This window comes from Microtus pennsylvanicus, chromosome 6, assembly GCF_037038515.1.
Source record: "Microtus pennsylvanicus isolate mMicPen1 chromosome 6, mMicPen1.hap1, whole genome shotgun sequence".
In the NCBI taxonomy this organism is placed as follows: Eukaryota; Metazoa; Chordata; class Mammalia; order Rodentia; family Cricetidae; genus Microtus; species Microtus pennsylvanicus.
In genome coordinates, this window is record NC_134584.1 from 109442788 (window position 1) to 109469200 (window position 26413).

Genomic DNA, 26413 nt, shown 5'->3' on the forward strand with positions numbered 1-26413 from the left:
TAGTGCCTACAATATGGAAGAGAGGCTCATCAGGGCCAGTTGGCTCCTGGCTCCTGTGTCACCATCAGCTATAACTTAAGGAGCTGTAGCAAATCCTAAGCCAGTTTCCTCAGCAAATAACTCTCATTTCCTAACTATGCTGTCTGTAGTGATTTTGGGGAGTGTCTCACATAGCTCAGACTGGCCCCAAACTCATTATGTAGCCATAGCTGGCTTTAAACTCCTGAGCCCCCTGCCTCCACCTCCCAAGTGCTGGAGTCACAGGTATGTGCCACTATGCCTAAGTGGCATTTCTTTAAACTTAACTAAGAAGAACCTCCAGTGAATGAGTCTGTGTTGCTATTCCAGCAAAAGGGTATAATGGATTGGGTGTGGTCTGTGTGTTCTCCAGGGGTCCGCTGTGACTGAAGTCTTGGTCTACAGGACGGCTGCTATTTTAGGGAGGTGGATCCTATTGGGAGTCTCCTAGGTCTCTGGGAACATGCTTGCGGCAGATGGTTGTCCTGGGATTCCTGGGCAGCTCCTGGTCACTATCTACCATGTGAGCAGTCCAGAATTGACCTGATGGTATAGCCCTAAGCCTTCAAAACTGAGCTAGGAAATAAGGTCAGTCTGGTTTAACACACCCCTCACTGATTACTAGGGTCGATTAGGTCTGTCTGGCTAAGTGGTATCCCCTTCCTTTGCCACTATTTCATGCATCTCTGAAAACAAGCCTGTTAGAACTAACTGACAAGTAACCTCAAAACTGTGGACTAAACAAACATCTTTCTCTTCCTTAACTGCCTGTTATAGTGACACAGGCTGACTAGTAGAAAAACGTATTTTCATAAGGGGGAGAATTTCATAAAGGGTAGGTTTATGAAACCTACTCCACTGGATGGCCCCAACCCCATGCTCTTATGGGCAGTACTAACTGGACTTAGCAGGAAGTTATAAAACAAAATGGATGAGAGGGGGTGTGCTGGAGGGAGAAAATGGGACAGACATGATCATATTTCCTTGTATCCCTGTATGAAGTACTCAATAATAAAGAAAACATTTTATCCATTGTCTTAACTCACAGCTTATAGTGTCATAAAATAGGTTTTGCATTTTGTTCTTCTTTTCCCCCTAAAAAACTAGAAAAGTCCTAAACATACTTTTAGTAAATAACCTAATTCTGCATATAATTATAGTTCTTCACAAAATATTTATAAAGCAAAGGCATGGAAAAGATACTCTATTTTATTTTATTTATTGTTATTATTTTTTTTACAAACAATAGATTTGCTGCAACATGCTCTGGCTCATATTATTGAATTAAAAAATTTAACACATTTCAAAAATATCAAAAATACACTATAATGAGTCTTAGGACTACAATATGACAATGATTGCACAAAAACCAAAGATATGAGCCCACTGTTTGGATAACATCCACTGGCAACAGTGAGAGAAAACCCTATAGCATTTGGGAGAGGTGCATATGATTTAGATACAAGGAGCTAATGCTGATTGGCCGATCACCGAATGACAGTACAGAGCAGATGTACGTAGCTGCTTCTCTCAGTCTAGAGAGTGCTTGCCCAAGCACAGGGCAAAGTCACTACCTGGAGAGAAAGATTAACCTGCCTTGGGGAGCCTGAAAGGCTCCACCCAGAAGTAAAAAGTGACACAGACAGTTCTACAGTGATGCTGCAGACATCACCAGATGGCTTGGAGACGGATTCTTTAGTAATTGGTACATTTATCAGTAACAGCCAAGTGCTCCCTTATGGAGGTCTCTTCATTAATAATTATTGACTAGGTAGAGACGGTGAGCCTGTGGTTTCCAAGTACCTGCTTTTGCTGAAGGGCTACACAGAAAGAGGAGCACTGTTGGGTATTCAGAGGATCGGCCCAATCTGACTGCCTGGAAAACAGCACTCGTCACACACAGACTGTAATAGCACCCAGAGATTACCAGCTGCTTAGGCGGCTCTTCTGCACAGCACAGAAACCAGTTCACTGATTATTGCACGTGTACGCTCCACAGTAGTGTAATCAAGCCTTGCTTGTGTTAGGAGTAGTCTGCACAATGACTGGACTCCAGAGCGGCACCAGAACTTTATTTCAGGTCAGCATTGGGATTTTCAGCTGTCTGTCCACTGGGTTAAAAACAATACCTTGACTGGAGGGCACAGACATTCTCCCTTGCAGGGAGCCTCCTGAACTGCACCTACAGCCCAGTGCTCTTCCTTCAGAAACCCTGTTTTGTTTTGAGGAATAGACTCATGCATACCAGACTGGATTTGAACTCTCTCTGTAGCCAAGGATAACCCTGAATTCCTGATCCTCTTGCTTTCACCTCCCAAGTGAGGATTTGCAATTGCATACCACTGTCCCACCACACCTGGCCCCACAACGTCTCTTAAATGAATTAAATGGGAGATGCAGGCAGAGACTCAGGAATCATACAGAGGGTGGGCTCCCTGTAAGAGGTAACTGGTACTCTGGCCACCTGGAGAACACACACTCTAGGTAAGAACAAGGGGTCTTACTCACCTGACGGCCTATCCAGGTAACAATATCAGCCAATCACCTCACAGCCACGGGAGGTGTGTATTATGTTTTAGGGATTGGGCTATGGCATTTGAACCCTGTTTTTAATACAAAGTAATGACAGGACATGAAAGAAAGGCAATTACAAAAACAGAACCATTGGTTTTGGTTTGGCCTATACTGAGATTTCTCAACACAACCTAAGGAATCCTGAAAACTCCACCACAAAGGACAGGGGAACTGCAGAGTTCTGCTAACCCAAAAGCAAGGATGTTCATGTCTGTCAAGGTCATTTCAGGCCTGGGTTTTGAGGTGACATTAGTGAATGGGGTGATAAGCAAACAGAAGACAAGGAAACAACTCACATATAAAGACACTTTTTCTAAGACTATGCTACTGAAGTGCTATTTTTTTCAAATAACTGATTTCTCAACATCACTGCTGTTCTACAGCTCAAAAGATCTGCAGAGGAGGCTCCCTTACGTCATCTGTACCATGTGTTTCTCCTTCATTCTCATTCTCCCATATAAAAATAAGGTGGCAACAGTTTCTCGTCTCACTAACACACCTAGACTCTGCACAAGCTACTGTGTCCCCCCCACCCCCAATCAAAGACCTGAGTTCTAACATTTTCCAGTAACTGACAGTAGTTTGACAGAGGAAGTTAAGTGTTCCTGATGACTTGGGGCTAAACATTAGGAACCACTAGAGTAATACAGCATCTCCCCCACCCGAGTGTAACCCTCTGGTGTGCACATGAGAGCAGGGCACAGGGCCTCTGGAGACAGCGTACCTGTGAAAGATCATCTGTTCTTTAGTATTGCTTTAAACAAAAACTTCCTCTCCAAACATAAAAGAAAAATACATGCTTTCAATCTTATATTTAACAATTTGTTTCTGATAAAGCAAATTAAAGATTGTTCCAATCTATTTTTTAGTTATGTAATACTCTAAAACTTCACAGCACATTTTCCATTGAGTAAAATCAAGCAATCCCAAAATTTGTATCAATAAAAAGGAATTAGTTTCCTATGTAAACCTAACAGAAAAAGCAACAGAAATAAGAAGCTGTAATTTGCTATGGTTATGTGGAATATGAAAAAAATGACAGGTTTTCTGTATGCTTAGCAATTTCTGAGTTGAACAGTCTTTCTTACCCTGGTGTTGAGTACTCTGAACCATGTCAGTGGAATCAGCAGTATTCAGAAGGGTCACACAGTGTCAAACACTCCAGGGTGAGTGTTCAAGTCACTACCACCATTCTAGAAAAACATCCTGCTCTTGAGAGAGGAACCAGTCTAACCTGTGAACTTGTCTACCCTTATGTTCCTAGTTGGTCGTCAGTCTACCTGTCAAGAGCTGTCCGCCGACTCTCACATTTAGGAAAGGAAGCCAATCCACAGTAGCTGCCTTGGGATCCTAGTTCCAAGTAGGGATCAGCTTATTCAGGGCTGAGTCTCTTTGATTTGGGGGAAGGAGTCTTAGTTCTCACTCCTTCCCCATCTTCCTCTACAGAATAAAATCCTCCCACCCCAAGTTTCTCAGTTTTCATAGTCTGACATTCAATAGATCAATTTCCACGATCCTTCCAAGTACCCTCAAAGGAGGCTCCGCCCTCAATTACCTCACCTATGGACAAGGGAGCTGGGCTGCCGCTAAGAAGATTGGCTCGAGTGCAGATTCAAAAAAAGATTCACAGTCAATGAAAAGTGCTCTCGTTACGTAACATTACATACATAAATTACCTGCTTGATTGGTTCTGTATCTCCAGTAGACATCATTTTGATAGGCTATATTCTCCTAGAGAATGAAAAGCCATGTGACTAGTCACATCACACCCCCTAGTTAGTCTGAGACATAAGGTGACTTCTCTGTTACAGAGACCCATCAGCAGCAATTAGTAAAGGGAATCAACCTTCAGTTACTTTATCCACAGAAACAGTCCTTTTCCTGCCCAGGCAGGCAAATTCTCAAATGATCCTAGGAGAGGAAAGGTTAATGGCAGGTGGCAGGACTGACACAGAATAACATCTGCTGTCTCCCAGCAATGCCGGGAATCCAATGATGGTTCAATGTGAAGCTTAACACTGATGTCGGTACCAGCTCATCCAGAACCAGACCCTGATAGTGCTCAACTTTTTGGCTCCAAATTCTACTCCACACATCTATGGTTTGAAACACTGAAGCAAAGCATCTCCTGAAGGTCCCTTCCCCAATATACCACATAGCCCTCCCTCATGCTGTGCCCTTGGGGCAGAATCACAGCGCTGTATCAAACTCCTCCAGAGGCTCAGTCCGGTCCTCTTCACTGGGCTCGGGCTCAGGCCTGTTCTCCTGGTGCTGCTTCATCTGCTCCTTCACTTCTTCTTCCAGGTCACGAGGTACAACAAACTGATCCTCTGGTTCCAGCTGAGTAGGGGCAGCAAAATAGCCAGTTTTCCTTTTGGGTGCTTCTGTAGCCACCTCAATGAGGTTCAGGCTGTCTTCTAGGGGCACAATGGAGCCATTGGAGAGTTTCTTTCCATACAGGCAGGAAGTGGAGGGAGACTTCTGTAACTCCATCTTGTCTTTGTTCATTGGCAAAAGTATACCACTATTCACACTGTTCTGTCTTCGGATCCCCAAAACCAAGCCTCTAGCATGTTCCTCTGGACACGGGGTGGAGTTCTTGGGGAGAGCAGGGGAGCTCTCAAGGTCTCGTCCTCGGCAGCAGTGGATGTCCACCTCCACCTCCACCCTGCTGCCGTTGCTTATGACCCCTTCAACAGGCTGCTCATCATCACTGTCCAGTCCATTGTCGGACTGATTGCTGGAAAAGGTAGCACAAGAAGGCTGGCGCTGGAAAACTCCTGAAGTGGGTACTGGATGCAGACTGCAGCGCCTCTCTGGCCTCGGAAGCAAGCTTGCCTCCAGGCCCACAGTGTTATGCTCATCAGAAGCAGTAGAGCCCACTTCACTGCTCACCTCTGAGGTGGACATCTCGCTGCTGAACTCTGAGGCAATCCCACTACTAGAGGAGGGAGTGGTTGGCTTGGGGGCATCCTTAATGGTGGCAGTTGAAGCAAATCCCACAGGACCTGGAAGAGTGAGTCCATTCATTTCACAGGTGCAGCCTTCCTCACCAATGTTCAAGTAAACCACCATTGCCCCCACGTTGTCCTGACAACCATAGCTCTGTGCTAATGTGCACAGCTTCTTAGCAGCAGCTAATGGGTCTTGAACATGTCGCACTGCATTGACAGCTTCTAAATATGACAAGTGTTCCCATAGTGCTTTGTTCCCCAAAATCAGCAATTCATCTTGAATGGTAAGTGGAGTGGAAGATATGTGGGGTTTGGGGAGGATCCATGGGTAGAGGTATGTACATCCCAGCATCCGGGTACAGCAGGTTACCCCATTCACCTTGTTGTCCTAGAAGTGAGAAAAACACAAATTCTAAGAAAACACAAATGCTAGAAAGAAAGCACTAGTGATATGCAACTTGGTCTTTTTCTAAGTCACAATGTTTAGGGAGAAAATGGGGCCTGGCATGGGCTTTTGAAACCTCAAAGCCCACCCCCAATGACACATTATCTCCAGCAAGGCCACACTTACTCCAATAAGGTCACACCTCCTAACCCTCCTCAAACAGATGCTGAAGCATTAAACAAGTACCAATTGAGCCTAAAAAGAAGAGTCTGAATCTCAACCTCTTTGTTGAGACTGTGACCAGAATGAATGGATTCAACAAGTACCTGGGTGAGTCTAAACCAAGAGAAAAAGGAATTGCCCTGGTTGCAGATGGAATGGTCATATACTGAACACTTTTTTCATATTGATACCTTTTCATGAAAAACAAACACAATCTCTAACATTACTAACATGTTGATTTCATGGCTGCAGTCATTTTCTGAGTGAAGCAAGGACTATGGGTTTACACTTAGAAGAATTTGTCACAAATGCTAAACTTTATTTTCTTCATATAAAATAGAAATAAAAGTACTTCCTTCGTGAGGGTTAAAATTATAAATACACAGTACTTGGAAAATAACATGTCTGTGATTAAAATAAACATAAAGCATTTTACAATTTCTAGAGCCTAAAAAAAATTCTAAACATTGTCTATAAGAAGATTATTCTGTGCAGGCAATGGTGGTACATGCCTTTAATCCAGCACTTGGGAGGCAGAGGAGGATCTCTCTGAGTTTACACACAATCACACACACACAATATATATATATAATAGGGGCAGAAAGATTATAAGAGCCAGAAGCCCACTACAACATCTGCTGGGAGATAATGTCTTCTATATATGACAAGAACAACAAATTCATGAACTCTGAAAAACATGGCTCCCTAAACAAGACCTGCACAATGACAACACCAAGTGACACACCAATGTGGACGGAGAAAATCTCATGAGGCCCTACCACTAGATGATGAAGCACTACAAGCAACTAATGGCTGCTGAGAGGAGGACCTGAGTCTTCAGGTATGGCTCCCAGAAAGGTTATTTAAGACCAAGTGGTCAGCCCTAAACACACACATGCATACATGAGCAACATCAAATGGACCTATCAGTATGCATGTGTGTGTTTGTGTGTGAATAGAATAACTGAAGAAGAGGGCATGAATTTGAGAGGGAGTGGAGGGAATACAGAAAGAGTTAGAGGGGGAGAAAAAGGGTTCAAAATAATATATAATACCCATATATGAAATTCTCAAAAAATTAAAAATATTTTTAAAGATTCAGAAAAAAATTAATTACAAAGCAAACAAAAAAAGACTCAAAAGCTTATGCTTTCTCAAAATTAATTCAAAATAAACCACAGATTCAAATTTAACAGACAAGGCAACAAGGTTTCTAGAAGATAAAACAGACAAAAGCATGAATAACCTTGGGTTTGTCAATACAGTTCTTGATTTAACACCATGAAACAAAAACCAGGCAGAATTTCAGTCATTAAAACTACTCAGGTGTGATAGATGGCTCAGCAGGTAAAGACACTCATCTGCTGTGTAAGCCTGAAGCCGTGAGTTAGATCCCTGGGACTCACCTAAAGGGGAAAGGAAAGAACTAACTCCAGAAAGTAGTTCTCTGCCCTCCACGTGCGGGCTGTGACTGTGTGCCCCTCCCAGTTCCCATCATGCATACACACATAATAATAGATAAATGGAAAAAAACTAAAAACCCTTTTCTTCTAAAGCAGTGGTTCTCAACCTTGTTAAAGCTTTAACACCTTTGTGTTGTGGGAACCTCCCATCATAAAATTATTCTCATTGCTACTCTTCGTAACTGTAATTTTGCTACTGTTATGAATCATAATGTAGATATCTGTGTTTTCTGGTGGTCTCTGGTGACCCCTGAGAAAGGGTTGTTTGACCCAAAGGGATCTCAGCCCACAAGTTGAGAACCATTTGCTAAAGGTACCATTAGGAAAGATAAGCCACAGACTGAAAAATATTTACTGAGCACATATCTAATAAAAGACTTCTTTCTAAAACATACAAAGAAATCTCTTGACACATGCCTTTAATCCCAGCACTCAAGAAGCAGGTGGCTCTCTATGAGTTCAAGGCCAGCCCGGTCTACAGAGTGAGTTCTAAAACAGCCAGGGGTATAGAGAGAAACCATGTCTTGAAAAACTAAACAACAACAAAAAAAAAAGGAAAGGAAGAAAAGGAAGGAGAAAGAAAGAAAAATCTCCTAACACTCAGCCATAAACAAAATATCAACCCCATTTAAAATGGGCACAAGACATGCATTCTCTTTGCAGTAAACAATGTTCATATATAACTGCTAATTTCAGAGCAAAAGTTATGCTAATTTCTAGGAGAAGAAAAACTACAAAATAGCTGCTTGACACTTCCTCATAGAGAAACAACAGGAACACGGTGAACTGTGTGCAGTAAGTACAGGCACAGTACTGAGACTGCAGCTCAGCAGGTCTTCCTGCTGAGAATAACAAAGCCTGATGCCCTAGGGCCTCACTAAGGTGACCACAACCTTCACATTACCTGCCAGCCACTCGCTTGACTAGAACTTTTCACTTTTGCTTTGTGCTAGTCACTAACTGCTCAGTGGATTTTATTTTATTTTATTCTGAGACAGGGTCTCACTGTGTCATCCTTGCTGTCCAGAACTCCCTGTGTAGACCAGTTTGGCCTTGAACTCACAGATTCACCTATCTCTCCCTTCCTCCCCAGGAGCTGGGAGTGAAGGCACCACACTAGCCTACAGAGTTTCTTTTAATGCTGTTACTGAAGCCACACGAACTGAAACTTTATCAGGGGCTGAACACAATTTATAAGTCATCTGGGGAGGAGACGTGACTGGCCGAGAGCAAGATGTACCTCTGTTATGATGGCTTTCTGATCCTTCACCCTCTGTGCCTCCTCTGGGTCCTGCTCCAGGCTGAAGATTTTAGAAAGTGATACTGGCTTCCCACCTCGGCACAGGACCGCTTGGCATGTGCCAACGTTGGCTACAGTCAAGCTAAAACTACTTGTTGGGTCAGCAGTGTCAGGTCGAATGTAGCACAGGAGAGCAGAGGAACCCAGCTTCTGGCCAGCCATTCCTAATTTCCTGTGTAGAAAGAGAAGAAAAAAAGACATGGCAGCTAGTTTCAGAGAAAAAAAGTAGTCGTTTCTAGCCATGGCAAACCCCTAACCCTCATCCACCCAGGGCAGACTTGGGTGTTGGTAGTGGTGGTGGCGGTGGTGATGGTCAAGAACATAGCACTCTCAGCTGACTAAGACTTTAAAGGGGGTTGTATATGGCACAAACGGGGGCATCTTTCTACACTGTTTCTGTGTCTCATCCAAGACTCCCCATTCAGGAGCTTTTAGACTTCAGCACATCAGGTGCATGTGGAGGGCCTGATCACGGCTAGAGCAGAATGCTGGGCCTGGCCCCACCCTAGAGCTTATGCTGTGGGGCAAGAGGCTGTCCATGTCTAACAAATGTCTAGTAAGAACACTGAGAAAGCTGGTCCTGGAAAAACACTTTGAGAAGGAGAGAGAGGCCATGACTCGCCTTGCATTTCCTCCACATACATGGCATTCGTGTGACTGCAACCGGGAGGCAATACTAATAATACACAGCAGACATCACCAGAAGAATCTAGTTTCAAATTTCCTTTTCTTATTTGTTGACTGTAGAGGCCCAGCAAATTCTTTCTCTAAGAAATAAAACTGATAAAATCCCTACCTATTTAGTTTGTTTTGAAAGATAAGGATGAAAACTATGTAGTATAGTACTCAGTACTTGGCAGGTTCAAACTTAGAGCTCCCTTTTACAAACTTTTTCTGTCAAGTCTCTAGCTCAATTCTACAGAAAAACTGACTCCTTTATCAACAGCCTGCTTCTTAACACAAGATACAACCAGCCCCAGCTCCAGGCTGCTCTGCTCTGTAAACTAGTCAAGTTTACAACCTCAGCACTCTGCATCCTTTAGGCTCTCTACCTGAAGTGCAAGGCAGATTTTCAGGAGTTGGGAAGTGAGGTTTTTGCTTTTAAGTGGCTCAGGTGTTAACGAGAGAAGAGTTAAATAAATCCCAATAATAAATTTTCTAACACATAAACCTAAGAAGTGCCTGTTGGTCTCCTGTAGGTCATCAGCTAACTCTGGAAAATCTTAGGAAAGCACACAGCCTTCTTCCCCTAAATGTTCACATACATTCAGACATATAACCTTTAGCATACATGTGCTGGCCTTCCCAGATCCATAACAAAAGTGGGCAGATGACTCCATAGATTCTTTACCACACTCTGCTGATACCAAAAGAATGTGGCACAGGAAGATACAACATCTGTCTTTGATCTTGCATCTATAAGCAATGACCTTCAACTTCTGAAATTCACTTTCTATAAGGAAAGTGGAGTTAGGGATTAGTCAACCCACCTGCTTACCTGTGAGATACCAAGAAGGTATTGGCCATGAAAACTGTGTCATTTGTTGAGTGCTGTATTTCTTCCAAAAGCACATCTGCCATTGTACACTGCAGCAGACGAGGGAGCTCCTCATTCCGGTCTCCATCAAACATGCCATACACAGCTCCTACCCCCTCTGCAAAGTTATCCATAGCCAAAGCAGACACACACAGTCTGAAAAAAAGAAGATGAGAAACATAATCACTTCTTCAGTGAATGTTACCAGGAGGTTACTAGACAAGATAGGCAGCATCTGACAGAGACAGCATCATAAGGAAAGGGGATTCGGTCATAGTCACGGGCTGGTAATGGTGATTAAGAACTCATTTTATAGTTAGGTGGTGATGATGGCGCACACCTTTAATCCCAGCACTCAGGAGGCAGAGACAGGCAGATGCCTGAGTTCGAGGCCAGCCTGGTCTACAGATTGAGTTCTAGGACAGTCAAAGCTACACAGAGAAACCCTGCCTTGAAAAACAAAACAAAACAAAAAAGTATTTTTGTCAATGCCCTTCAGTCAAAGAGCAGCAGAGCACACCTGCCAATGAAGCTGGTTTATGCTCCTAGTCCTAAGGAAGAATGCTCACCACAGAACCCAACTTAGTATAGGAGGTGGGCTTTGGCTGGGCCATTCTGAGGAAAGTCTGTGTACAGGAGCAAAGGGCCATCTCAGATAGGGGCAATTGGAATTCAGTCCATTTATATGGCTGGGCCTTGCAATAAATTTCACTCATAGGAAAGGAAATTTCATCAGAAAACCTTAGAGATGTTTAGTGCTTTGTTTACTGCATTCCATTTTTTTCTTTCTTTATCATGGTTTTAGAAGAATCTTATCTCATGTTGGAGTTCTGAGACTTATGTTTGGAAGACAGACAGAACATGGTCTAGCTGTGAAAACAGAGCAGGCCTAAGGTGTCACAGGCTGCCTTTTCTCTTGCCGGTCTCCAGAGCCAATATACTCACTTATTTCTCTGCCCTGCCATCTCAGCCAGTCCATGGCTCCAGAAGGTTGATGTAACTGTAGAATCTGTGGTTGGCAAAGGCTTCTGGTCAATTTTCAGGGTTGTGATATGGCTGTGGAAGGTGAATAAGGGAAAATTAAAACATATTCTCTTTTGTATTTTATAAGAACTATCAAAACAATGCTATTTTTAGAAAATAAACTTTTTATTTATTTTTACTTAAAAATTTCCACCTCCTCCCCTCCTCCCATTTCCCTCCCTCCCACCCCTTCCCCCTCCCTCTCCAGTCCAAAGAGCAGTCAGAATTCCCTGCCCTGTGGGAAGTCCAAGGTCTTTGACAGACTGAGATGCATTTCCAGAGACTGAATGAAAGTAGGATGATGAATCTGTGGCTTTGATGTAGGAGAATAAAAAGTGGTAGGGAAAACAGATGCTGAGTTTAGTTTCAACTTATGCATCACAAAGATCTCTAGGCTTCTACCAAGTGTTTACTTATTTTAAGCAATATACAGAGATCTTAAAACAATATATAGGTATTATTGCTTAGATGTTACAATGTAACCTGTACCACCAGACATGTATGCAAAATAATTTAGTGTGTAGCTCAGTAGAAATGAATCAAAGAGAACAACCTAGGAGTGTTCTGGCCTAATCCATCTATTCCTTTAATTAACTGAGATTTCCATAGTCCAAAGATAACCCACCGATGGCTGAAACATAGGGATTTGATTCCAGATTTTTTTTCCTACCTAAACATGTCCAAAGTCTTGTGTTCCAAAACCAGATTTGTATTTCCTGTCAGATCAAGGTCTTGCAATGTAGCAGGCAGAGCCTCTGGAATGAGTATTTCTGTCAAGTCATTGCAACTCAGGTCTACAAACTGAGAAGGAATACAGAAATCAAAGGCGAACACATTATGTTACAATCTCTTCTAAACACTCAATCTTCTCGCCTATAGCCTCAAATGGGAACTTAATTTCTTTCCAAGAACAAATTAAGTATATCAGATTTTAAACTGAGTATATGAAAAGAGAACAACACTCATTCCTTATGTATAAACAAAAGGGGAGATTTAACCATATTCATGGACAGCACATATTAGCTTTGCAAAGCTATCAAAGCTATAAAAGATGTCTGGTCATATTCTTTAAGTAGTAGTTTTGTCAATATTCTTCAGCCAAAGACCTCTAGGGCACACCAGTGGTTAAAGCTGGTTGGTTTTCTTTACAGTAATATAGAATGCTCCCCATGGAAGCCTTCAGTGTACAGGGAAGAGAATGTGGGAAGGAACCTAGTACAGAATTAGGGCTTTGGCTGGGCCATTTGAGAAGAGTACCCAATTGTAGCATAAGGCAACACAGTTATACAGTACAGTCTCTCAACGGAGCTTACTGGTGGAGAAGAGAAATTAGCTCAAGAGAAAGTCTTGAGAGAGGAAGCAGTCTCATTCACACTCCTTAAATCATTCTTACAAGAAAGACACCTCACTCCCACCCTTTCCATTCTGCAGTGAGGATGTCAGGCTAGCTCATGCACATACCTGGATCTGAGGCAGCTGCAGAATCTCCGGGAAAATACTAATGTTGTTGGCATGTGCAACAAGGGTGTGTAGTCTTTTGCAGTTTGCTATAGTTGTGGGAATGGCTTTAAGCTTGTTCCCACTTAGGTTCAGTTCTTCCAATTGCTCCAATTTATTTAGTTTGCTGGAAAAAAAAAAAACATCAAAACACCATTCTGCATCAGGAAAGAGCAGCTGCCAAGTGGTGACTATTGTATAACAACCAGAGTAAAGACAACTTGATTCACTGTAGAAAACCCTGAGAGAAGGAGCCACGTGGTTCACCATCACGACCAAGCCTGCTATTTGTCACCATGACCTCCTAGCATTCGGTGTTTCAAGGCTGGCACTGCCCTTGCTTTCCTTATAGATGTGGGCATGAGGGTTTGTCTGAATACTGAACTCCCTGAAGAAGTATGGCCTATTGTTGAGAGAGAAGTGTCAGTCTTTGCTGCAGCACTAACTAGTATGCAAAACCCTAGGTAAGCAAATGCCAGTGGGCCTTGTCTGAAGAAGGAGAATTAAGATTCCTTTCAGTTTTAGACTTCTACAGGTACTGAGTGGTAGCAACTCCCCACCACTACCACCAAATTCTTGTACACACAGCACTGTGCTTGGGACAAGATAACTATTTACACTACTTTGATACTGAGCAAAGCCTTTTACATGCTAAGCAAAATATCTTGTCTGACAGTGACAAATTCCTCTAATTTCTTTGGAAACAATAAATGTGAAGAAAATTTGGGATTCAGATCACAAATAATACTAGCAATCTGAAAGATATACTATTTTAATTTCACTTCACTTCCTACCAGATTTCTCAAAATGGATTTTAGATTTTTTTCTTAAACAAATATTTGTATTTGCCTGCATGTATATTACACAGGTGCCAGGTGTCCATGGAGGCCAGAAGAGGGCATCAGGTTTTCTGAAGCTGGAGTTGTCGGTGGCTGCAGCTGTGAGCTGCCATGCACAAGCTAGAAATCAAACCCTGGTTTCAACTGCTCTCAACTACTGAGCATCTCTTCCAGTCCCTCAAATGAGGACTTCAAGTGAACTTTCCATCTTACCTTTCTAATAGATCAGTTTTTACTGCTGGAAAATTCATACTTTTCAAATACACATCCCTACAAGACACACACCTATATACACACAATAGAAAACTCCTATTTTTAATAAGTAAGCTTAGAAAATTATTATTATTATTTTTTGCCTGCATGTGTCCCTGCAGGCCAGAAGTTGGCACCAGATTTTATTACAGATGGTTGTGAGCCACCATGTGGTTGCTGGGAATTGAACTCAGGACCTGTGGAAGAACAATCAGTGCTCTTAACCACTGAGCCATCTCTCCAGCCCCCAGAAAATTATTTTCTTTTGTACTATGATAGTAAATGTACACTCAAGGAAACCGGAAAATAAAGACAAACAAAATATTTGTGTGTGTGCACAACTATAAGTACATGTGCTAGTGAATATACACTTGTGTGTGTGCACAAACAGAAGCTAGGAGTCGACACTGGGTATCTTTTGGTTTGGGGGTTGTTTATTTTGAGACAGGGTTTCCACTAACCTGAAGCTCACTGATTTGCTAGACTGACTGGCCCGCAAGCTCAGAGGTCCTCCTGTCTCTACTTCTCAGGGCGGGGATTACAGGTATGTGCTACCACAGCTAGTTTTTTGTGTGGGTTCTGGGAATCTGAACTTAGGTCAAGTTTGTACAAGCACTTTACCACCTGGACCATCTCACCAACTCCTCCAAAATCTTTTAATCCAACTACTATACATAATCACATAATAAATACTCTGTGACAAGATGCTGGATTTACAGAGTTAGGTGTGATGACAAATAGGCATTTGTCATCAAATGGTAGGCTAACACTGTATTATGAGCTTGAGCCCACTTGGACTCCATAGTGACACATGTCTTTTAAAACTAAAAGTTATATGTTTTTCTTTGGATTCACCTTCTTATTTAGCTTCTCTGGGATCGCGAATTATAGGCTCAATGTCCTATATTTATGGCTAAAAACCAATTATGAGTGAGTATATCCCATGTTCATCTTTTTGGGTCTGGGTTACTTCACTCAGGATATTTATTGCCTTCTTAGTTTTAAATTTTATTTCAAATGTGTTCCCAAGGCCAACCTCATTCTTTTCTACTACTCCCAGGTTAGGTTGTTCTTCTGACTTGTGACTATAAACATAATACCCCTATCCTAAATCAGCTGTTTAGTAAATATACAACTGTCCTTAGATTTTAAAACCAGGGCTGATGGGTCGGTGGATAAAGATACTTGTTGCCAAGCCTGATTACCTGAATTTGATCCCTGGTACCCACATGGTAGAAAGTACAAACTGACTCCTCTATGATGATCAGCAGGCCTAGAGTAAGGACTTGTGGAAGGCTCTGCCTTAATTGGGACATACATTACCACCTGCCTATCCCCAAGGCTTGGACTGTAGGAGCCAGAGGTAATGAAAACATCAAGGAAATGGTGTTTTCCAGACAAAACATATGATATCATAGCAAATATGACAGTATACACAAGACTTGCACAAGCTCAAACTAACAAAACCCCAGTTTCAAAAGGGAAGGTGGGCAGGAAACCCTCATACTAGCTGAGGAGCTCCTGGCATTTGATAGCTGCTAGGAGAGTCAGTTGCTTTCATGATGTGACCTATGCTAGGTCAAATGAGGGCAGGCCTCATGCCCAGAAACTAGATGGTCATTACAAACTGGACTCTATAGGGATTAAAAAGAGAGATGGGAGACTAGAGAGATTAACCAAGGAAGGAGTTGGGGTATGTATGAATGTGTTCAAGATACACTATATTAAAGAATAAAACACCATTAAAGTCAGGCATTGTACCCCACACCTTTAATTTCAGAATTTTGGAGGCAGAGGCAAGCGAATCTGTGTGAGCTCAGGCCAGCCTGGTCTAGATATTGAGTTCTAGAATATCCAGGGCTACATATTTATATATCGTATTATTTCTGGAGGATAATGGGTAAAGAGAATGAATGATAACAAAGTATAATGACACGTGTTTATGAAGGTGCCATAATGAAACTCATTATTTTGTATGCCAACCTAAAAAACTTAATTAAAAAGAAAATATTATTTTTTAAATGATTTATTTATATTTTATGTGCACTGGTGTTTTATCTGCATGTATGTCTGTGTAAGGGTGTTGGATTCCCTAGAACTGGAGTTACAGACAGTTGTGAGGTTCCAAGTGGGTTCTGGGAATTGAACCCACTGCTCTTAACCACTGAGCCATCTCCCCAGCAACAGAACATGTTATATTTTTTAATAATAGAATTTTCAGGGTGGGGATGGGGAGCAGGGTCTTGTGCTGGCTTCCAAATCTACATGTAATTGAAAATGTCCTTGATTTCTGATCCTTCTGCCTCCACCTCCAAATGCTGGGATTGTAGGTGTGCGCCACCATACCTGTCTTATATAGTGCTGGAGAAGGAATGCAGGGCTTATGCATGGTAGGCAAGAACTCCAGAAACTGAGTTATAACCCCAGGCCCAATTTTTTTTTAATCAAATGTATTTTGAAAGATACTTATTTCTTCTTGGACACTGTTTAAATTTTAACTGGAGGAACTCTCTCTTCTCATGTCTTCGTAATAGGTATAGATTGCTAACTACTATTCCTCTCTCTCCTTCCAGTCTAATAACCATCTCCCAAGCTCTGTGTAGTACAACTAGCAAACATAAATTTATTTTAATTTATGTGTCTGTGTGGGTATTGTCACATGTGTGCAAGTGTCCTCAGAAGCCACGAGAGGATACTGGATTCCTTGGAGCTTAGAGGAGCTTACAAATTACAAACGTTTGTTAGCCACCCATATGACTGCTGGGAACTGAGCTTTTGTTATCTGGAAGAATAGCAAGCACTCTTAACTACAAAGTCATCTTTCCAGGCCCCAAACTGGGATCCTTAACGTCTTGCATCTGTCACACTGCATAGAAATTGCCTAAACCAGAAGTTCTCAGTCTGAGGGTCGCAACCCCTTTGGCAAACCTCTATATCCAAAAATATTTACATTACGACTCATAACAATAATAAAATTATAGTTATGAAGTAGCAACGAAAATAATTTTATGGTTGGGGTCACCACAACACAAGGCACTATTTTATAGGGTCACAGCATTAGGAAGGCTGAGAATTGCTGGTCTAGATGCTTGTCTACTTCCGTAATTTATTGTAGGTTCAAGGACAGAAGCAGTAAGTATGACATGGTATGGTCTAGATGCTTGTCTACTTCCGTAATTTATTGTAGGTTCAAGGACAGAAGCAGTAAGTATGACATGGTATGGTCTAGATGCTTGTCTACTTCCGTAATTTATTGTAGGTTCAAGGACAGAAGCAGTAAGTATGACATGGTATGGTCTAGATGCTTGTCTACTTCCGTAATTTATTGTAGGTTCAAGGACAGAAGCAGTAAGTATGACATGGTATGGTCTAGATGCTTGTCTACTTCCGTAATTTATTGTAGGTTCAAGGACAGAAGCAGTAAGTATGACATGGTATGTGACATATATAAGGCATTTACTATATTTACATATAGTAAATATACTACTAGACAATGTATTTTATAATACAGTGCTGATAAAAAAAGAAAAATTTTTATTTCATAACCCTATACTTTTATGGATGGAATATTCTCAGATTATTATTTACTAATTAGAGGTATAAATTACACATTTTAACCATAATTTCTTTGGCTAGTCATATTTCACCAGCACCAAATTATTAAGACAAGATTTTCCTGCTGAGCTAGTGAAGTCTCAGCACCAGCAAATCAGAAGTGTTATGGTCAGATAGCTATAATGGAATGCAGAATTCATATTTTCCTGTCAAATGATCACACTGCACTCATTCACCTTGCAGGAAAGGTCTGCAGCTGATTGTTTGCGAGGTGCAGGATTCGCAGGTGTGGGTGCCCGACCAAGACAGGTATGCACTGGTCTGTCAGGAGGTTGTTGGTCAGGTACAGCAGCTGCAGCACACTCAGACTCTCCTCTCCAGCACACGCAGAAGGCAGAGACTCCAGACTATTTGCAGATGCATTCAAGTATCTGAGACTGACAGAACACACAAAGAACATTATTCCCTTTGAGTCTGTTACCTTCTTAAGTAGAAACCATCATGCCCGCTCCCAAAGTCAAGAAAACTTTTTTACAGATAGTTTTCTCTTAATATATGCAACTCAAAGCTCGGTGACAAGAAGGAACATAGGCATGGTTATTTTTCTACCATTCTATAATGGCTGCAGGCAAAATCACCTATTTCATTGCACGGACACTATTGAATACCACCTTTAATATATGACTGAACTATAAAGACAACATTCAAAAAATTTTGTCTCTTTGTGACAAAACATTATTTATTTAGCTAATCCCATAATACTCTGATATCTACATAGATTATCTACATAGAGAACAATTCTGTACACATATTATAATCACTATAATGAAAATCTTGGATTCTTATCCAATTATTTCCAAAGTGCACAGTTCTAGAAACAGAATTTATAGGATCAAAGGATACAGGTATTTTTATAATGGCTAAAGATATACTGCCTAGTTGAGATCCAAAAAAGTTAGATCAATTGTACCATTTCTTGGTGTTTTTGGCTAAGATCAAGTACAAATTGCACTCATACAAGAAGAATACAGTCCATATTTTTATCTACAGTATAATTCAGGTTAATCTTTGTCAATCTAACAAGTAAACCATGGTATAATTTTAATAATCTTTCAAATACAATGTTTGTATCCTCAGTGCAAGAAAGCATCATTAAACTTGTGTCTTCGTGTGTGTGTGTGTGTGTGTGTGTGTGTGTGTGTACACGCGCTCGTGTGTGCCTAGACAAAACAATCTTGAGTATCATCTTCAAGAATGCTACCCGTGGAATGGTGACATGGCTTAGATCGTAAAGGTTCTTTCTACCAAGCCTGACAACCTAAGTTTAAACCCCAGAATCCACTAGGTAAAAGGAGAGAACTGATTCCACAAAGTGGCCTTCTGACCTTCACATGTATACTATATTGCATGCATAAACACACCTGTATACATATACACACAAAATAAATGTAACTTTAAAAATGCTGTGTACCTCCTCGGAGATGGGATCTCTCACTGGCCAGGGATTACTAAGTAGGCTAGATTGGCTGGCCAGCAAGTCCCAGTGATCCACTTGTCTCTACCACATCTGTGCCAGAATAAAAAGCACACACTGCCATGTCCCACAATTTAACGTGAGTTCTGTGTAACTGAACTCAGATCCTTCTGCCTATAAGGCAAGCACTTTACCAACTGAACTCTCCCCCAATTTGAACATATGTGTTCTTAAATATACATGGTACGTGATCAGCATCCCTAATGAGCTTTTAAGCCTGTGGAAGGCTGTGTGTTCAGCTCTGATAGTATTACATTAAGGAGATGGTTTCTTTTTTATTTGTTTGTTTGATTTGCTTTTTTGAGACAGGGTTTCTCTGTGCAACACTGGCTGTCCTGGAACTCACTCTGTAGACCAGGCTGGCCTCGAACTCAGAGATCTGCCTGCCTCTGCCGCCTCCCAGGTGTTGGGATTAAAGGCGTGGGTCACCACCACCTGGCAGTAAATGGTCTCTTAATTATCTTCAGGCACTTAAAAACTACATTCTGTATTATGCACAACTTATTAATTACCAACTTCAACATTTCACAGAAACATGCCCAAAAGAAAATCTCCCTCAGTTTCATTTATTTTTTTCTGCTGTTATTTTTTATTTTATTTTGAGGATTATCCAGCTAAGAGTATTATGCATTTAGAGATGTATATGCTAGAAAACAAAAGACCTGTGGAAATGTCTCCTGTGACCCTATGTTAACTAAACATAGTTGCTACTGCTCACCTGTTTCCCCATCTCTAAACTCCCTTCTTCATAATGTAAAAGACTACCATTAAAATCCTACTTTATTGGGCTAGGAGATCACTAAATTGTAGAGCATTTACTTAATACAAGCAATACCCGAACTTAATCCTAGCACCACAAATAAAAAAAAATCTACTTTTTCTTTAAAGATGACATTAAGATAAACCTAACTATAAGTTTTAAGACAGGAAGACATACCATTTACATGCTAATTTACAACAAGATAGCAAATGATACCTTGCTGAAGGACATTAACTTTAAATGCATGGTTTTCAAAGCAGGTAACAAATGTTCTGGAAATCAAGAGAGTGACAGAGCTAGCGTAAAACTGACTTTAGTAGTATGTCCTTTTTTTCTCAACGCAAAAGCTAGAACTTACCAAAGGCTCTGCCTGAATACAACTCCCCTGAACACAGTGAAAGCCTGAGTGCCCTCCTGCGGGATCCATTCACCAAGTAAGTAATTAAGTATTTGATAGTTTACTATGAAACTTGATTTTATATCACAAAAAAGTGCAACTAAGTCTCTGCTTCAAACTGGAGTATCAAGTAAACTGTAAACCCAGAAATCACTCCAAGGATAGGCCGGTGCAGTTTATGGAGGCAATGCCTGTGCTCCTCTGAGGAACTCACTTTAAGGCTTTGGAGAAGAGAGTGTCTGGCAGCCTGGAGAGAGTGTTGTGCTGGATATCCAGCACCTCAAGCGGAATGTGCTCCACCAGTGCTGGAAGGACGTGGACGTGGTTGTGTCCTACCATCAGCTTCCGGAGACTCAGACTACTCAGAATTCTAAGGAGAAACAACAGAAAAAAAAAAAAAAAAAAAAAAAAGCTTACTTAAATCCTTTTTTAGGCTGCCATAGGCCAGTTAATTAAAATCAGTCAACTAACAGAAACCTATTTTTAGAATGTACAACCACTGACAAATGACTGAGTCAAGAAAGCAGTCACAAAAATCACCCCACCCCCACCCAGAAGTCCTGGGTGAGATCTTGAGGACAAGTGGCCCAGAGAGTCTAAACTAGTGGTTTTCAACCTGCGGGTTGTGACCCCTTTGAAGGTCAAACAATTCTTTCACAGGGTTGCCTAAGACCACTAGAAAACACAGGTATTTACATTATAATTCATACCAGTAGCAAAATTACAGTTATGAAGTAGCAATGAAAATAATTTTATGGTTGTAGGTCACCACAACATGAGAAATGTACTACAGGGTCACAGCACTGGGAAGGCTGAGTTGAGAACCACTGACTCAGCAGTTTCTAGAATAAAAACATTCTGACTTAAGTCTAGACAGAAATAAAGTCTAGACAACATTTATCAATACTAATAAACTCAGTATGTTTACTAATATATTACATAATGAAATTTTTATTACAATAAAAATAACTAAGTGTTTAAAATAAAAGACTAGACTATTTAGCCATGAAATCCAAGTAGAGTTAGTGACTTGCCAAAGATGTAATGATCTGTGAAAGACCGCCCTGAAATGGCATCGTCTAGATATGAAGATCGTGCTCCAGAGGCTTGGTGCTACCTACTGTGCTATAAGCCTCTAGCTGAACTGTGAAGACTCCACAATCAACCACTTTACACCGGCATACTTCGGAATATATAATACAGTGGCCTCGTCCTACCCCTTAAGCACCACTCTCTCCTCCCTCACCTTTAAACTCTCACCATCTGGTACAGGTCAAGTCAAATACCATCTTACCACAAAGCACACTCTAATTATTTCAGTTCTTCTGAATTTCTAAAACAATTTGTGTCATGATTAAGACCAAGCCTCCAAGGTAAGAAATCTCCATTCCAATGCTAGCCCCCAGTGGCCCTGGGAGCTCAGACAGGACCTGACCATTCTTAGTTCCCTCATTCCTAAGGTAAGGCTCACAGCACCTACATAAAAGTTTATAGGATTAGGTAAGATCATAAAACTGGAGTTCTCAGAAAATTCCAGCTCATAATAAGACACCCTATGAAACAGCCATATTCATACAATCATACCACCAGCCATGCCGGAAACTTTCAACACGGGGTAGCAACTGCATGTGTGTATAAGTCACCCTATGAAACAGTCATATTAATACGATTATACCACCAGCCATGCTGGAAGCTTTCAACACAGGTCAGAATTTTACTGTTTCTTTAGGCTAAGACATGCATTAGTCATCACTATAACCCTTATAGTCCATTATGTTGCCACCTCCTATTCAGCAGGTCCTCAATAATCACCAACAAATGAAAGGCAACCCAAATTTAGAGAAATACTTAAACACATGCCATGAATGCACCTGCACACACATACCTCACAGGAATCTCGGTGAGAAGATTGTAGCTCATATCTAGTATTTCTAGCTTTTTTGCTTCACAGGCCCAGTCAGGGACACACTCTAGCAGGTTTCTGCAAAGAATAGGAATTATCATGTAAGGTGAAAAGTTACTGTGGCTTGAATACTAAATATTTCCCCCAAAGACATTATTGCAGTTTGTTCTAGCAGACTATAGTGCTATTATAAATTGGTAGGTGGGACTGCAGAGATTGTTTAAGAGCACTGGTTGCTCTTTCAGAGGACCAGGGTTCAAGTCCCACCACCCACATGATGCCTCACAATCATCTGTAACTCCAGTCCCAGGGAATCTGATATCCTCTTCAGTCTTACAAGGGCACCAGGCACAATATGGTATACAGACATACATGCTAGGAAAACATCCACACACACAAAATAAAAATTTAAAAAAATTCTTAAACTAACTGGTGGAACTTTCATACTGTAATCCTAGTACTTGGGAGGCTGAGGCAAGCATGAGGAGCATAAGTTCAAGGCCAACCTAGGTCAAATATGGAGACTGTCTTTAAAAACAAACAGAAGAAAGAAAACAAAGGGAGGGAACGGTACAAGGAAGGAAGGAGGGAAGAGCTCAAAGGAGAGCTGGCCTTTCCTTCTTGGCTCTCAGTTGCCATGAGGTAAGCCACTATGAGCTGCCACCATGGGCTCAAGGTGACATGGGGAGGTGGCCATGGATCTGAAACTGCAAGACAAAAATAAGCTTTTCTTCTTTCAAATTGCTTGTTTCAGGTATTTTGTCACAGTTATGGAAATGTAAATAACAGACAAATTGAATTCATTTCACTAGATTCCAATGAATGGATTAAGTCACCTTACGGGAGGGACACTATTTTCAAGGAATTCTTTGGGATATTGCCAAAAATAAAGAAAATACTGTGAAAGCAGAAGGGTAGAGGGAGACAAGCAATCAAACAAGCACAGCAATATATATCAACTGTGTTATATCACATGTTCAGAGAAGGCTTTGAACAGCAATATATATCAACTGTGTTATATCACATGTTCAGAGAAGGCTTTGAACAGCAATATATATCAACTGTGTTATATCACATGTTCAGAGAAGGCTTTGAACAGAAGCAGCAGGATGTAGTGAGGCAGAATGAGGAGAGATTTGGAGGAAGTGGCATCAAAGGCAATCAGGAATTCCATGGGTAATGATAGACAGAAAAGAAGCTAATTCTAAGAAAAACAGAAGGAAAAGCAGTGAGAAAGTAGTGGCAACAGGCAATCAGTAGCAAGACAAAGTTTCAAACCACTGGAAACATGAATTTGAAGTATTTAATACAGATCCAGATCAAAAGACTTCTACTGTCAGATGTAATCTACCTTTTCTAGGTCGCAAGGTGTCTGTCAATTGTGTGGCAGAATGCAGTGAGAGCTATGTAAAAAGATACAGACATCGCTGACAGCTTAGAGAAGAGAATACTGCCTGAAGTAGGCCAAGGCAACTTCACTAAGAAACATGGCATCTGGGTTAGATGCTGAAGAACATTATACTGCGGCCTTACATGTTGAAGATACTCCAAGCAAGGATGACAACCTGAGTCAGAGCAAGAAGGAATGTGATGTATGATGGGAATATCAAGCCATTTGGTAATGCTAGAGCCTGAAGTGATGCTCCGAAGACAGAGGAAAGTTAGGCTGGAACAGCTCTAAACCATGTCTGGAAGGTTCTTTCTTGATCCCACATACATGGGGGCTACCCCAAAGGTTTATAAGCAGTGTACACATGATGTGAGCTATGTACTTTAGATTACTGGTAAATGGAGCCCAGTTCAGATGATTCTGCTGATAGAAGGAAAAATAATCAGGGTTGCAGGCAAGAAATAAGAGTAGTCATAGAGCTGAAGGGGTGGGAGGAATTCCAAAAGTACAAAGGAGGCAAAGATGGCAATGACTTGAAGAAGGATTACATATAGGAAGGAGAACAGAATAAAGAATAAAAGCTACTTTCAGGCTTCTCACCTGGATGACCAGGGATATGACTGTGCTGGTGTGAACCAACACAGGAAAGAAGACTGGTACAGGAGCAGATAAGTTTAATTTTGCACAGGTTTCAGGCACCTGGGAACGTGTACAGCAAGATTAGCTAGTAAAGAATTGGACACATGGGCCTAGCCAGAGAAAAGAGGGTCAGTTTAGAAACCTGATCGACGTCAACCCTTTGGGTGACTAAAATCACTGAAATCAATGAGACTGCATCCATGACAGGGCAGTGTGCCAATTCAGAACTTGAGGAGTGACTGACTTAAAAGGCTGCCAGAAAGAAAAGAGAATAGCAAAGACACAGAAGTAATGACTAACATGGCTAGTTTCAAAGATGCCTTAAAAATGTAAAAAGACTAAGTGTTAATAGGAAAAAGCAAATTAAGAGAAGGCCTACAGTGAGCTGCTGTCAGGATTAGGAAATGGGAAGTAAAGAAATGGAGCTCACAATACAAATAATTCTTGAGAAATTTAGACAAAAAGGTGAAAACAGTGGTTACACCTAGTGTGAGGGCTATGAGATTAAGCAACACTTTGTTTATTCAAACAGAAGAGATCTAAATCTCCTTCCTCTCCCAGAGGCTCCTTCCTTTAGCTACACATTAGTCCTCCCACCCCCACTCCAATCAAGACAAGTACCACCCTTATGAACACACTCACCGGGAGAGTTCCAAAGAAGTGAGCAGGCTGGGCACTGGGTAGACGTTCACTGCTGTCAGCCCTATGGGAAAACAGACACCATGTTAACAATGTTCTCTGAAGAAGAAGATAGCAAGAACTACTGAAAAGGGCTTGAGAGAGGGTTCAGTGGTTAAGACCACCTACTACTCTTCCTGAGAACCCAGGTTCAGGTTTCAATACTATAGTGGTATTCACAACAGCCTGTTAACTCCAGCTCCCAGGGATATGATGCTGCTGGCTTCCATGGGTACCTGCACATTCCTACACATACATACACATCATTAAAAAAAAAATAAGAAGACGAAGAGGAACACTGGTAAACAAAGCAAAGTGGTTTTGTGGAGATGACTAAAAAGAAAAACTACTGGCAACTAACTGTGACTGCCGTTTGACCCCAATCCAATATGTCTTTGAAAACACATATAACTACTCACTTCAGGATTCTGTGCATTTATACTACATTAGAAAGTCACTAATGTTAACAGTTCCACTTAGTGTGTAACTTGAAAAATATCTAGATTAAAAAAAATATTTTTAATTATGTGTATGTATATTGGTATGAGTACACAATGAAGGGGCCCTCAGATGGCAGAGGCTTTGGGTCCCCCTGGAACCAGAGTTAATAGGCAACTGTGAGGTGCCTCTTATGGGTGCTAGAATCTAACTCAGGTCCTCTGCAAGAACACTTCAAGCTTTTACTCACTGAGCAATCTCTCCAGCCCCAATATCTGGATTTAAAGATGAAAACAATCTTAAGTGTATAGATCAGTAAACTGCAACACACTAGTAGAACAAACGCTCAGATCATCACACACAGCATTACCAACTCCCAGAGCACACCTTTATCTCCTCTTCTAGCCACCACACATCCCAAGGTGCCATTTTTTCATCCTGGCTCCAAATACCACAGACAACGCTTGCCATGTATAAAACCAGAACTTTCCTTCACAACTCACCCCCACAGGAGCGTGCTGGGTAACCCAGGTGCCGTGAACTCTATCTTCTTGCCTTACCTTCCTAAGCACTGGGATACAAGGGTGCATGATGGCCAGGAATGCAACTCCGTTGGTCAAGTGCTTACTTGGCATGCAGGAGGTCCTGGGTCCCACACTGCATAAACCAAGCATGGTGGTGCACACTTGTAATCCCAGGCATATTTTGAGATGAGATTTCTTGTAGCCCAGGCTAGCCTTAAAAGCACTATGTACCTGAAACTGGCCTTGAACCCCTGATCTCTCTCCCTTTTGTACATGCTTGCTCTGACTTCATTACTCACATTATGCTTATGGCATTTGTTCATACTGTTATATTATATCTTTTTAATGTTATTTTTGCAAATATGAAACAGACAGACCAGAGGGGCCCATTTCTCCCTAGGGCACTGAACTGGTGTTAAACTTTGTTAAAGTGTTGTAAAATCACTACTAGTGTTAATGATGTTACTTAAGTTGTTACTGTAAGCATTCCTCTGATATTCATCTTCCTGTAAACCAGGGAGGTGCTGGGAG

At 41.4% G+C, this 26413-nt stretch overlaps 1 protein-coding gene across 1 annotated transcript in view; it reads right to left on the reverse strand.

Annotated features, from left to right (window-relative positions):
- Nucleotides 1–1213: 1213 nt before the first annotated feature.
- Phlpp2 (PH domain and leucine rich repeat protein phosphatase 2) overlaps nucleotides 1214–26413 on the reverse strand; it is a 77587-nt gene continuing 52387 nt past the window's right edge. The window contains exons 10-19 of the mRNA XM_075977353.1: nucleotides 24885–24945; nucleotides 22196–22291; nucleotides 20525–20680; nucleotides 17856–18056; nucleotides 12938–13100; nucleotides 12147–12277; nucleotides 11399–11509; nucleotides 10415–10609; nucleotides 8857–9088; nucleotides 1214–5934 (exon numbers count right to left, since the gene is read on the reverse strand). Of these exons, the coding sequence (XP_075833468.1) occupies nucleotides 4783–5934; nucleotides 8857–9088; nucleotides 10415–10609; nucleotides 11399–11509; nucleotides 12147–12277; nucleotides 12938–13100; nucleotides 17856–18056; nucleotides 20525–20680; nucleotides 22196–22291; nucleotides 24885–24945 (2498 nt within the window). The 3' untranslated portion in view covers nucleotides 1214–4782. The remainder of the gene's footprint in view (nucleotides 5935–8856; nucleotides 9089–10414; nucleotides 10610–11398; nucleotides 11510–12146; nucleotides 12278–12937; nucleotides 13101–17855; nucleotides 18057–20524; nucleotides 20681–22195; nucleotides 22292–24884; nucleotides 24946–26413) is intronic.